The sequence below is a fragment of the Kryptolebias marmoratus genome, linkage group LG13 (genome assembly GCF_001649575.2).
Source record: "Kryptolebias marmoratus isolate JLee-2015 linkage group LG13, ASM164957v2, whole genome shotgun sequence".
Taxonomy (NCBI): Eukaryota; Metazoa; Chordata; class Actinopteri; order Cyprinodontiformes; family Rivulidae; genus Kryptolebias; species Kryptolebias marmoratus.
The window spans coordinates 6,242,375-6,256,924 of record NC_051442.1 but is presented as its reverse complement, the minus strand read 5'-3'; the positions used below and the strand labels follow the sequence as shown (position 1 = coordinate 6,256,924).

The window sequence follows — 14,550 nt, the reverse complement described above, 5'->3', positions numbered from 1 at the left end:
TGAGGTAATTATTAGTCACCAACTTGTTGAAAAACAGCCAAATTTCCCCAGAAGTGATGGATCTGAGCTCTCCATGTCAACTTAAGTTTATTCCTTTGGTAATTTGGTGCAATATTTCCACACCTCCCTTCTCTGAATCTTCCCTGAAATTGTTTGGAGCGACCCTGAGGGGATGTCTGATACTGTGAACACCTCAGGTTCAAACTACAGACACCTAGAGTCAACATTTAAACAGTGTCTGTATCAAACACTCTATATGAAAAATGTGTAAAATGAAATGGGACTACATGGAACTGCATCACCTCTGTGCTTTGATCTCTTTTGCCGTTGGAGTAACGATCCAAGCTATTTTATCTACTTTTCACAATATTATTTTCACAGTTCTTTATATATATTTTAATAATAAAAACAAATTAATTCTTTATTTATGGCTCCTGCCTCTTGCCTTTCTTTACTCGAGAAGGTAAATTAGAAACCATAACTACTGCAATATTTATGTGCCCTTGAACTTTGCAGAAAACTCCCTGGTTTAATTGTCTATAGGTTGGTAACTGGCCATTTCCATAGGTAATGATCCACACTCTGCAAATAAACTCTACTTAATGAGAATGAGGCCATAAAAACACAAGGCAGACTCCATTCTGCTCATTCTCTCTGATTGAATACATCTTATAAAGGTCTTCTAACTCAGTATTTTTTTTCTTCAGTCTTTCTTGATCTGTTACTTCATTTAGTTTTAAGTATGTTTACTTTGTCAGTGGAGCAAAAGAAGGCAGTGAGGATGATTGCATTCTTGGTTTGATCAACCTTCTATAAAATGCCAATCAGTAAAAAGCATAAAACATTATTTTGATCAAACCACACCTTGGATTTGTTTTTCATTTCTCACATGCATTATTTTGATTTGTAAGGATGCCAGTCCTACTGGCATGTAATGCTGAAAATAAAATAAAAAATGACGACAAAAAAAGCACTGCAGAAATGTGAAAAACTGTATCTGCTAAAACACAAACTGCTAACAGTGCTTCCTAAAATAGTCGAACCCCCTCACCTATGAGAGAAAGTTGTGTGGTGGAACTGAGCTGCAGATCCATGCCATTCTTCAGCCAGAGGAGTTTGGGATTTGGGATGCCGTCAGCGTGGCAGTGGAGGCTGGCAGATACACCAGGCTCCTGGGCTTGCGTCTCCGGGTAGACCAGGATCACCGGAGGTACTGGACATATGAACACAAAAGCAAACATACAAACAGGCAGAGAGGAGAGGGACAAATAAGGACATAATTACATACTGTTTCATGGTAGACCGCAACTCCGGAGGGGATAAAACACAAACACCCACACACGCAGAGAGGAATTTCTCTCACCCCAGCGTGAAATATATTCACAAATAACAAGAATCCAAGAGCTCTGGGGGGGCTTTATTACAGCTTTAGTCCTGCATGAAATAAATGTTGGATGTTTTTGCTACTTGCACCTTTTTCTGAGGAGAAGACTGAGAATGAATGAAGAGGAGTTTAGAAGAAAATCAAAATGTAAGGTGACACATAAACAGCTAAGATGCAGTTTATGGATGTTAATGTTTGGCACATCTGAGCCTCAGGATATCTGCCATAAACGAACAGCTTCTTTTTTCTGGAAGCTAAGACGGCTCTGACCTTTAACCTTTTCACCTAATTGAATGCAATATTGCATTATTGCTTGCTCTAATATTAACATGCTACTATTTAGATTTGTTTTATAACTATAACTGATTTAAGGTTTTATTTTAGATAGTTTTCTGCAAACTAATATGTATGACTATACTGAGCTTTTTATAACTTCAGGCAATTACTTTTATTGCTTTATGCATTTTCTAAAACAGACATTTTGTTTGTTTACACCAATATATTTACTTGACAGCTAATGTGTTTATAGTTGTTTAAACAAAAATAGGAATGGTGCATTTGAAAAACAAACTAAAAAGTATCTCAACAGCAGTAACTCAATACTCTATTAAAAATTAAAATGCTTCCTTCCAATTCACTTTGACATGCAGTTGGCATTTCAGCTTTTATTCCTGCATCTTGATGCTTCATAGTTAAATTACCTCAAAAATACACAGAACCTATTAAAGGAATGTCTTTCAGACATTTGAAATGAAAAAAATAATGTATGTACAGTTTACATTTGTAATATTTTAATCAAAACACTACTTTTATTTTTTTTCCCCCTTAGGTGTTACTTTTTATTGCATACACATTTATCAGCACTAACATCACACTTCAGACTGAAAAAAATATCATAATCCAAGAGTATGAGACTGGATCTTGGTACTAAGGTAATGCAGAAGCAGCAGCATTGTCATTCTCCTTAAAAACCAGATTTCTTTAACAGCAAACCAGGATTCAAAACGCCCACTTAGTATAATGTGGCACTTGGCTCCACTCCATCCCACCATATCTCACCACCTCCTATCTTTCTGGAATACCTTGAAAACCCAAAACAAACATTTGGTAATTACCCTGCACTGATAACCTCCTCTCCAGGCAACTTTTCTGTCTGCACAACTCCCTTAGTATCTCTGCCTCTCCCTTTTAGGTTTAAGGTGTAAAATGCAGCTTTATTTCTTTTTAATTAGAGGCTCAGAAAAGCCAGACAATCATACTTTAATTAAAAGAGACTAAACCAACTGTTGGTTTGTTATGTTACAGGTGAATTAGGTTTAAACTTCTTCCTCCATGATCTTCTTCAGAAAGTCACCTAGTTAAACCTCTCAAATCTTAATTAGCCAAAGATAAGTGACTTAACTTAGATGTTTAGTATGAGCAAATCAGCAGTTTTGTTAAGTTAGAAAGCATTAGCTCTGGTTTCTGTATTTCTAAATTTCTTTTATTTACTGTATAAAAATTTAAATTTGCTTTGTTTATTCATTTTTTTCATTTTTAGTCTCACCCAGGACCAGTGCTGTGACAGTACTGGTCATGTAAAAGTCACATATCTGAAGGAAATCTACAGACATTTTTCTTTACACTAAAGTGAATTACATTACTTTATCAAAATCAAGACTCAATTTGAAATTAAAAACAATGTTTAACTATTTTATGGTTTAATTTTTATTATTGAAACTAATGAATTCAAACAAGTTTATGCTTTCAGAGAATCAAGAATAGAGTGTCTGTCTTTATGATCACTTGGTGCAAAAACAGTGCAGCTTTTTGAACAATACTGTAATTATTTTAACACTATCAATAGACTTAAGAATCTCTAGTAGTAGTGAAGCCCAATGGTTGGATCTTTCATGTTTAAAGGGGACCTATTATGTAGCAATCCCAAGCTGAGCCCAGCCCCTCACCTAGCAACCCAAGTGGAGCTCCACCCACAACAAGATCGTCAGTTCTGATGGTTTTACCGCTGCTTGCATTAAAAAAGAAAAGAAAAAGAAAAAGAAAATGTTTTGTTGTCGTCTGCAATATAGAATGTGTCTATATTGCCGATGTCCCGACCTGCTACCAGTCGGGTTTCGGACCCACTTGTTTTTTTGAAAAAAAAGTTTTGTATAGCCCACAGACCTATCTTATCTTGTTCAAGGACACCTAATAGTTCCCCTTTAAACATGTTAACTCAAAGAATATTTCATCATCATACTAGAACCGCTAAATCTCAGCTCAAATCAAACAAAACCAAAATTAAAAATAAAACCCAACCTAAACATAAAGTCTGTGTCTAAACTTCAGTACTTAAAACCCTGGTCCTATCGCTTAGTGAGAGATTTTAACTGAACAACACTAACTTTCAGGGGTTGTCAACAAAATTTGCTTCAAAATTTGCTTCAAGACCAGAATTTCTTTTTGTTAAGACAGTGTGAGGCTCAACCTTTGATCGGTCATCTTTCTGGTAATTGTAAGCAGCCTGGCTTATTTGTTTAAACTTATATTACCATGAAAAGAAGACATTTGCCATGTTGTTATTCTCAAAGGTATGAAACAAAGTTTCACTTTGTGCTTGTGAATTTTGGTGCTGACTTCACTTGTAAATCACTGTTCATACTTTTTAAATATGTAGTTCTTACAAAACCTTTTGAAGAAAAAACATAATGGAAAAAACAAATCTGAGGTTTATAATAAGATGACATTAATGCAAGATGGAAATCCTGAAAAGCAGTATTTTGTTAAAGGGTTTGTTTTATCCTAACTTGATGGTTGCTACATTAGACACAAACAAGGAAAAAAAAATTAAACAGTTAACAAGTGCAGCTGACCCCTGCTCTAACTGCACAACATTACAGTAGCATTGCTCTCAGTGTTCAAATTGAGTCTGATCACATGTTTGAGTGAGCAAGCAGATTACTGCATCTTGATTTTATAATATTTTAATACTTCGTGGGCTAAATGGAATGAGCCTGTAAGCCATATTTAACTTTTAAGCCGTGAATTCATGATCAGTGCTTCACTGAATTAAGTCAAATCTGAAATTTCTGCAAAAATGCACTACAGTTTGATTTATGACACCCATTGAGGGAAAGAGGAGCCTCAACTTATAGAAGTTGTGGCTGAAGATGGTTCATTATCACAAGTTAAAGAACTGATTTTAAAATCATTTCCACATCCCTGGTTGAATCTGAAATAGAGTATTAATTTGTCCTCGTAGTTTGACCTTCAGAGGATCATTACCAACTGTACTGTATTTAATTTTTTTCCTCATCTGTATATTTATCTCTAACTTAACCTCTGAATCTTTACCACATATATAATTATATCTGCTCTTCATTTGGGCATGATGAACCACAGAATAATATAAACAAAACAAAAGTTTTTGACACTTTCTTCAAGAATTTTAAAAAGAAACAAGCCACTACTGACCATTCACCTGCAGCACATGTGTCTGATAGAGGTCTTCATAACCGTAGGCATGGCAACTGTAGTTGCCCATGTGTATTGTCGTCACCTTGGTGATGTACAACGAGCCGTCGTCCCCAAAGTCCTGTAATACAGGGAGAAGATAGAAGAGAAGAGTTATGTTAAGAAAGAAGAGAAGCAATGAAGATGTGGAAAAAGAAGAACAGGGGTGCAGAAGTGGGAATAGTGGTGAAGAATTGGGTGCAGGGAACATCCACAGGGAGAAAGAGCAAAACGAAGGTGGCTTGATAAAATGCATAACGATGCTTGGAGAGAGCAGGAAGAGGAGGCACACAACAGCAGGGAATGATGGGAAGAGACAAGAGAGAAAAAGAGTGATGGGAAGAGGAAGAGAAACCATGAATCAATGGTTTCCCTGTTGAGCTGAAGCAGGCATTTGGGAGTTTGATCCCTCTCCCTCCCCTCATCACGCTGCCTCAGCCTGATAAATGGCAAGGGTTAAAAATATAAAGCCCATTAGGCTGATGAATGGTACCGCTGTTGTTGGTGCAGCATGAGGCAATCACTGGGGAGTTCCAGCCCCAACTTAGGGTGGATTAAGGCATTAAATATTTGCTGTCCCACCAAGTGGTAGAGCACAAGTTTTGATGCAGCTCTGCCATGACTCTGAAACAAAATGTCTAAAACCAGAAATCAGCAGTGCTCTTTCCAAAAGTCTTTAGACTATAATGTGACCTAACAGTGAGTCTGTTTATGATGGGAACAATATTAAAAGATTTTCTTGTAAGATGGATGAGAGAGTTCAAAATTTACTATTAACAAAAGAGATTTGAATAGAAGGACAAAGACAATTAAACTGAATGGGCCATTTGGGTTATGACTCTAATCTGGCAGTAAAATGTGGAGGCTACAAGTAAAACGCAAGATCTGACATATGGGCTGCTCTGCGGGTAAGATAGATGGAAGTAGCAATTTGCAGTGGCCCTGATTGTTTACTGTCATTTTTATCAAGAAGATTACTAGAACTAGTACAAATCTGAATCAAATCTTTAGATTAATTAAACTGAAAATCTTAACAAAAGCTAAAAAAATGAATGTTCTATATAATTTTTTAATTTGTAAAATGCCCTTATGATGTACAAACACAGATACAAAAAGAAAACTTTTGTTTTGATATTAACAGTGAACCAACTAAAAAAAATAATTTAAATTGCTTACAGAAATTTTGGTTTTCCATTGAAAAACATTATCCTCTTTGACACATTCTCAAAAGTAATCATTGCATCTGAATATCCTAAAAAATAGAACTAAGAGTAAAACTGTTTACAGATTTAAATGTTTAACAATTAATATAGCAAATTATATTATAAATATATCAGGTCCATTTGTAGTTTACATGTATTTTTCCTGCATGTACATAACATAGTATGAAGAATGCATCTCTACTAAAGAATAAAATGTCTTCTTTTAGTGAATGACACAAAAGCTGCTTACTGGAGAGGAAGGTGGGCAAAGAGAAGGAATGTAATCATTTAGGTTTGTGGACTATATGCTGAAGGGCAGAAGAAACTGAGAAAAGAAGATAAAACTTCTGAAAACAATGTTGTTTCTATTCAGCACAGTTCTGCAGAAGAAAACACTCAACAGGCTTTGACAGGAAATTAAAGTCATCTCACCTCTGTCCTATATTGTGTATACAGTCAACCTGTATAACATGTTGGACAGTAGGGAAACAAATGTGTCTGGTGGAAAGAAATGAGGTGTTCATTTTGTTTGACACTCTTTTTTTACTTCTAGTGCTGCAGTCTTACAGTTCTAACCAATGAGGTTTAGAAATGCATTTATTTGGACATTATCAGACATCAATTTGAAGGCATCGTGTATAACTGCTGATTAATTACCTTAATTACTGACACGATGATTAATGCGACATGCATCATATTTAGAGTACCATCCCTCTACAGTATACACTAATTATGTCCAAACGATTAGCTTGTGTACATTATTCACATATAAATATCATATTAACATTTACATTAAACCTTACAACAGAAAATTTCTTGAAGTTGAATTATTTCAGTGAACCTCTTAGGTATAATGAATTATTCTCAATGAGCACTAATTGACATGTGCAGCATTCAAGATGAAAATGAGAAAAATGAAATATTCACCCAATCCTAATGAAACACAATCCAAGAATCGATTAGATCTAAATTAGATTAGTTATCTTCAGTGCTTTAAAAACTATGTTAGTTGGTTGTCTTGTTAACTGATGGCCTATTTCTTTTTCGTTTTTCCATTAAAATTGACCAACCTGCTACTAAAAAGGTGGCATACAGCTTTAGGTGTGCATTATTCTTTTTACCCCATTTGCTATATATTTTCCAGTGGATCCATTAATTATCCTCCCACAATAAAACACTGAGATTATCTGTCATTAATTTTCTTGTTTTTTTTATTGATTAAAACAGAAACTCAAAGACAGCAGGTGCTTCTCTCTCTCTTCTACTCAAATCACTAAACTCTGTAAAAATCCATTATGTGTGGTCAAGAGCCCGGGAGATCTGTTGCCGTTCCTCCTCGTCCTGTCTCGACCTTAACACTTGACATTGTTTATCTGCTCATCGTCACAGCTGACCAACATGCCGCTCATTAACACGCAATTAGTGAACTGTGATCCGGTGGAGAAAAATGCAAGCGCTGACCCTGTGCTGTCACCTGTGCTGATGTGTCTAAACAGGAGCTTGGCTGCATAGTTCATTAAGCACAGAGATAATTGTACTATTTTATGTGGGGTGTGAGACCTTTTTTTTTTTTTTTTTTTGTATTTTCACCTCTTTCCTGGCAAGTTTTACTCTCCTATAGGCTTTGCCTTTTGCCCCTTCTTATAAAGTTGCTTTCAGATTATCAGTTTTTACATACAAAGTTTTTATAATATGCATTTCTTTTAAGTATGGCTATCAAAGTCAAGATTGGAGGAAAAATGTTGTAAGTAGACGCTAACTGACAAAATCCCAGAGTACATAACAGCTCCCAGCAGCAATTTAGTTTTTACATTTCAAATGTTAAAAAAGGTTAAAGTTATTTTTGCATCAATGCAAGGAGCATTTTCAACACTAACACACCTCACTCACACTTTCTTTGCACATCTTTATCTGTTTGAGTTGCACTCTGTTGAATAAAAGCTCTGCTGAATGTTGTTCCTCATTTCTAAGTAGTTCTGGATAAACAGGTTTGCTAAGCAAATTATTGTTTGCCAGTATATGTATTAGTTACTGCAGAACATAATCTTCCTCTAGCTATTTAAGATTGAGTTGAACATTTAATGCAAACATAAATGTATATTTTTAAACTTAAAAGAACATCAACCATTTTTTTAACTATTAGTGTCAGATGTAAAAGTTAAACATATACACATGTGGCCAAGTTATCATAAAAATGTCATGACGTTGTCATAACAAGATTAGTGCAGAGTTCATAACCTCCCTTTTCTTTTTTTGCAAGAACTCTAATAATAATTAACTTCTATGTTTTGTATCCAAGGCCAAATCAACCATTAAAAGAGAAAAACTTTATAAAGAACTAACTGTATTTGTAGGTTTTACCATCAAATCGAGCATTACATCGGCAACACAAATCAGTGTTAATCATGATAAAGATAATAGAAGTGTGCACTCACATTAATGTCCTCTAAGTCCAGGAAGTTTAATATGATGCCATTTCTCTTCCAGATGATTGGTGGACGCAGAGTCCCCTGGATGGAGCAAGTGAGGACGGCACTGAGGCCCACTGTTACCGTCGAGACACTGATTCGCTGATCCTCTGCCAGGCTCAGCTGCACAACCTCTGTCAGTGTGAAACGAGAGAGAATCATTGGTGTACAAAGAGAAAAATAGAATTTTGAAAAAGCATCGTTAAAAAGGTACAGATCTGAATGAATGAGCTGATGTGGTGGAACTTCAGCCAAGTTTAATACATTTCCAAATGTCCATCTCATTACTGCTGGAGCGGAGAGGATAAACAGCTGTCCGGGGGAGAAGGATTTCCATTGTGGGGGGGTGGGGGGAAAAGCTTGTGTCAGAGGACACACAGCCAGCCAAATATCACCTCTCCTGTTAAGGGAAATTTATGCTCATTCAGATGGCCATTCAGTTTAATTCACCTTTAGAGAAAATTAAGAATTATTTTTCACAGGTTCTTGTTGGACCCATTAATTTTGTGTCGCCAAGGTGTTGAGGCAGCAAATCTATAAAGTTTGAGTTATACTCTAAAACTTAATCATGGACTTATATTTTCCCCAATATTGAAGTTACTCAAGGCAAATATGCATGAAAAAGCAGACTATATTCTCACTACTAAATCACTGTTATGATCCAGTCCTGTTTTGGTTCCATACCTCTCTATATGCTTTGTTTGCTCATACAAAGATGACATTTATTTTATCAGTGTGTAAATGTACCACTGTGTAAATGTAAAGCTCAGGCACTACCACACACAACTACATGTCATTGTGTGACTGTGTCAGATTGCTATTAAAGTTTGTGGTATAAACAGACACCTGAGAGAAATTTAACTTAACTCTGAACTGATGCATTTACTCATGTAACTAAAAGAAAACATTGATTTTACATAGAAATGTATTATGTGTTGATGTCATTGAATCAGAAAATGTTGTAAAGGAAGTTTGTTTTTATGCTGCAAAAACATTTTATTCCTTTTATTTTAAATGTTTGCTGCAAAATTGTTTTTTTTCTTCCTAAACAAGTCATTTTAAGCAAAACCTTGATCATTCTAGAAAACTGTGAGAACCCCAGCTAAAATGGGACTTAAAATATTTTCCACCTTTCTGCACAATGGTACAACCGAAGGTGCTCAAAACAGAAGAAAATAGGCCAATTGTGCTGTTGGTGATGAGAGATAAGTTGACTCTATTGATGTGTAAAAATGTGTAATATTGGCATACATTTAACTACAATTTTATTTTAGAGATTGTTTTATCAACTAGCCTTACTGGAAAGCCAGACACTGTACACAGCAGACTTAATTTAAAGATTTGTAATGCATGCTGTTAAATCACTAAAACTGGCATTAATTATATAATGAATACTTCAGTTAACCTCACAAGTTGTCTTTCTACAGCCATGATATTTTCAACTAGTTCCTAAAACTGCCAACAAAAAAAAGTGCCAAACTGGACTTCAGTTCCACTGAAACACCTGATAAAGAACCTGTGTTATTAAAGAATAAAACCACCCGGCTCTTGTGTATATATTTCATACATCTTACATTACTGTACTGCTATCTGCCACCAACATCTGCTTCCTCTACTTTTGCACAATGCAGCATAAGCCACAATATGATGACAAATCTTTGTTAAGACCCACAGTTTATGAGTGCACAACAGTGATAAGGCCAATATAACAACAGATGCTCATTTCAGCATCCACAGGTGACAGGACTTAATGTCCAAACAGACTGGAAGTGGATGGCTAACAGGCTTTGAAATGTTTGTGGGAAGCTTCCTGTCACAATGCAGACTTTGACAAAAGCAGCTGTAAAAGTCCCCAGGATATTAGCTGTCTGTTTCACATGGCTCTCCTGATGATGGATATATCCAGGCTGACAGCTTGGTCTGCCACTGATATTTCCAAATGCCTTGGGTACAGTACACTGCCAGGTCCACCAAAGTTATAAGTCAGCAGATCCGTAATTTGGGTGGCAGAATAGGCTGTGAGTGCCAAGTGACAGATGAGAGATGAAATACATTGATCTGACATGGCTTGGAGGGGCCATTTCAGGTGTTACTGTGAATTTCAACTAGACCGCTGCTCACATTGAATAAACTATAGCACAAGGAAGCAGCACCTGTGTGGTTTGCCAAGTCAGCAGCAGCTGACTGTTCAGACGGACATCTAACACTACTTTGTATCGATTCTTTTTTTAAGGTAGACTAGGAAGCCAACAGCTTAAGTCTGCTGGTGAGAAAAATCTCTTTAGAGTTCACACTGCGCAGAACAGCAAGTTGTAATTAATAGACTATGCAGTAAAGGGGTTATTTTACTAGTTACAGTTCATATTTATTGTCAGTGCATTAGAGCTGAGGCTGTTATCTTTAGATTTTTCAGGAGCAGACAAGAAATCAGTTTAATATCTGATGATTGCTGTCAGAGGCCAGTCGTGCATCTTCTTACCTAATAGATGTATTTTTGAAGACTTAGACTTGTAAGTTTCAGAGATTTCTGTTTACCTGGATTTCAAATGACTATATTAATTCAGCTCCCGTATACAACAGAAGAAAAAATATAAATTTTTTTATCTTAAATCTCTAAATACAGAGCCATAATTGTGCATGTTTACAGACAAATCAAATCAGAAAATGTTTTATTTCAAGGTCAGCAGCTGTCTTTAGATATTTATTCCTAGCTGTCCAAAAAAGCTGCAAACTGTTAAGTTACTTACTTTTTAACTTTTGCCACAAAAAGGCAAAGGGAAAAAATACCTTTGTGTAAGATGGACTCCTTTTGAAATTAAATCTGGCACTATAAAATTATCCCTGTGGCCATCCTGATATCCTGACTCCTCCTGGTAATATACACCTGTGAGGCCAAGAGAAAACAGAAAAAAAGTTTTTCCTTTTCATGATAAAGATACCTAGCATTTACTATTGATGTTTAATCCTCCAAGGAAACTAATTTGAAAAAAATTAATTCTTTTTAAGCTGTAGGCAAATGTAGATAACAGAATTTAGAGGAATGATTGGCCTTTAAAGTAGTAAATCCTGCAATTATTAAGAGGAAGACAATCCTCACCACCCATTGCATTATTATTTATGTTGACAGATTAACACCACTGTACAATTCGTGTCTTTGTTTTCATTGTGTAGAATAGTAAATTGTTTTTTTTTTATTACAACAAAATTAGTTTTTTTATTAGGTTTTGTTGTTCCTGTCATGTTCCTTTGCCTTGCTATTACAGAAGCCCAAAAGGGACAAACGAAAACACTGGATCTTCACATTTCTTTGCTGTCACTGCAGTTTTTCTTACTTGAAAGAGGAGGGGTGAGGTAGAAGTCTTTTCAGTTGTGTGAAATTCACAGTTTAAAACACCAACTTTCACAGAACCTTCAGAATCCTTATAAAAGATTCGGCACTAGTTTGATGAATTTAGCTGATTTGTTTGTGATGATGAGTGAAACACTGTTGTTTTCAGTGATCAGTTGATGGGAAAATACAAACAACTTTAGTTGTTAGTTTATGTTTTTGATAGGTTATTTAAATAATCCAATATAGTTTTGCAAATTTAACAAATGATGACATGCTTTAGATTTTACGGATCTTTCTAAGGCTGTTGTTCAGTCTCTTTAGTTTTAATATTTCTATATAATTTGAAAACAGCAACTGTGTTAATGCATATTTTATATTCAGAGAAATTCAAAATTCAAATTTGTTTAGAATTTTAAAGTAAAATTACTTAATTAATCCTGGGATAATAATGAGGTTATTTTATCCAGTCAATGAATGTCTTGATCCAGTGGCGCAGTTCTGATCAGAATGTCCTGGTTCCACAACATCTGATGCAGACCTTATTAATCTGGATGACTAATGAACTGGCATGGCATTTTTTCTCTCTCTCATTACACAACCAAGGTTGTGACACCAGTCTTCGAATTCTGAACCCCTGATCTTTTTGTACCAAAGTCATGTGACATAATCACTGCACTGACCTCCCAGCTATCAACATCAGATACCCCGCTTGTGTAATAGCCTGGCCAAAGGACAAGATAGAAGCCACTGATATCAAGAAACAAATGCTCCTCACAATAAAAGGAGGGTTTCACCCCAAATCCAGCACCCTGATACTGTTCACTAAAAGAAAAGAGGAAGGTGGAGAACTAGTGAGCGTCAGAGAAACCATACATGATGAAACAACTAACATCCTAAGGGCTTACCATATCAGACAGGTCCCAGGGTGCAGGATGTGCAAAAATGCCCTGAGACAGTCCAGCACAAATTAAGGGGTCAACAAGCTACAGAAAAAAGCTGTGGTGATAGATGTAACAGTCCTAAGCAACTATAACATAAGGAGGCTAGAGTACAAGAAGCTGGAGCAATACCAAGGCCTGAAAGAGGAAATAAAGAAGTTGTGGAAAGTCAAGGCCTCAGTGGTGCTAGTGGTCATCAGAGTACTCAGTGCTGTGACCCCCAAACTGGAATAGTGGCTCCAACAGATCCCAGGAACAACCTCAGAGATCTCTGTACAGAAGAGTGCAGTCCTACGAACAACTAAGATATTGCACAGAACCCTCAAGCTCCCAGGCCTCTGGTAGAGGACTCAAGCTTGAAGTGAACGTTGAGCTGGAATGATTATTATATTCAGCTTAAAAATGATGGGTTCATAAACTTTTTTCCCTCTGTCTGGATTGGTGAACATAAGGCAGAGGCTGTAGTAATCAGTTTTGTTTACACCACAGCAAAGATGTCAAATGAGGCTCTTCACGAAATCGAAACAATGTTTTTTTTCTGTGTCAACATTGATGAACAAGTGGAAAGGACTAATCACACAGCATGTCAGATGCAGCCTTTTGTATTTTTACTTGTCGCAGCTCTAGACAAAAAAAAAAAAAAAAATCTAACAACTTGAATCTATTTGATTCTGGGCCAATTAACTTCACTCATAATGACCACAATCAGAGAATAAAAACACCCTCTCCAGTTCTTTCCAGTTCTCTGATGACCCAGACAAATTACGTACCCTCAGGCAGTCCCTGCTCTGTTCTGCCCTGGCTGGGGAAGGTTGTCATGACATTAGGTAGCTAATGAGTCCTACGGTTTCCCCCTCCATACTACCATAGTAGCTCCAATGGCCAAGTTAGTAACAAAGTCTGGGAAATTCAAGTGCTGAACACATTGATCAGCCTTCCTGAATGAGCTGACAGACCTAACAAGGAGGTTTCTTCAATCCACCACTGAGGATGGGCAGCATGATGAAGATGAATGAGAGTAAAGAAATGGGCTGTAGAGTTAAAATCTAAAGGGGAGAGAAAAAAAGCTACATAAAAAAAATCTAATTTAGGACAAATATGTATATGTTTATATAAATCCAGAAAAATAAGCTGAACAAAAACATTAACATATATGTATCTGAGTCACAAGGAAAAAAAGAAAACAAAAAAAAATCTCCTGCAGAGCACATGGAGCACATTTCCCCACTTATAAAAGTCCCTCGTGAGCTGGAAACCAGAATACAGAGAAGCTGAGCACCCTGATTTTCTTTTTAAGACTGAAGCAGATAACATTTTGACTATAGACTTAAAGGAGGAACAAGAGAGGTACTGAGGACCAGAATAAGGAGGTAGAAACTCAGATGGAAGAGCTGAAACTCAGCAGAGCAACACAAGGAGCCCATTGAGTAGACCTGGTAATCAAAAAAATGAGCTGAAATCCAAGCATTAAGCAAAGAACCCTTTAGATTTATGAGAGCTGTAAATCAACTATATTTAAAATTTCTAGTCCATTTGATTCATCACTATTTTGCTCCACTTCAAATCATGACATTTGGCCCTGGACTAGGGTTAGGGTGTCCTCAGGGTTGAAGGGGTTAGGGCTTTGTGGCCCTGGGCTAGGGTTAGGGTCTCCTCAGAACTGAAGGGGTTAGGGCCTTTTGGCACAGGGCTAGGGTTAGGGTCCCCTTAGGGTTGAAGGGGTTAGGGCCTTTTG

The 14,550-nt window shown here is 36.5% G+C and overlaps 1 protein-coding gene across 2 annotated transcripts in view; it reads right to left on the bottom strand.

Moving 5' to 3' along the window:
- Window positions 1–14,550, bottom strand: part of fstl4 (follistatin-like 4) — a 192,045-nt gene that overhangs the window by 22,050 nt on the left and 155,445 nt on the right. For both annotated transcript variants that reach the window (XM_025006742.2, XM_017419926.3), the window contains exons 7-9: window positions 8,514–8,680; window positions 4,838–4,958; window positions 1,052–1,213 (exon numbers count right to left, since the gene is read on the bottom strand). In XM_025006742.2, the coding sequence (XP_024862510.1) occupies window positions 1,052–1,213; window positions 4,838–4,958; window positions 8,514–8,680 (450 nt within the window). The remainder of the gene's footprint in view (window positions 1–1,051; window positions 1,214–4,837; window positions 4,959–8,513; window positions 8,681–14,550) is intronic.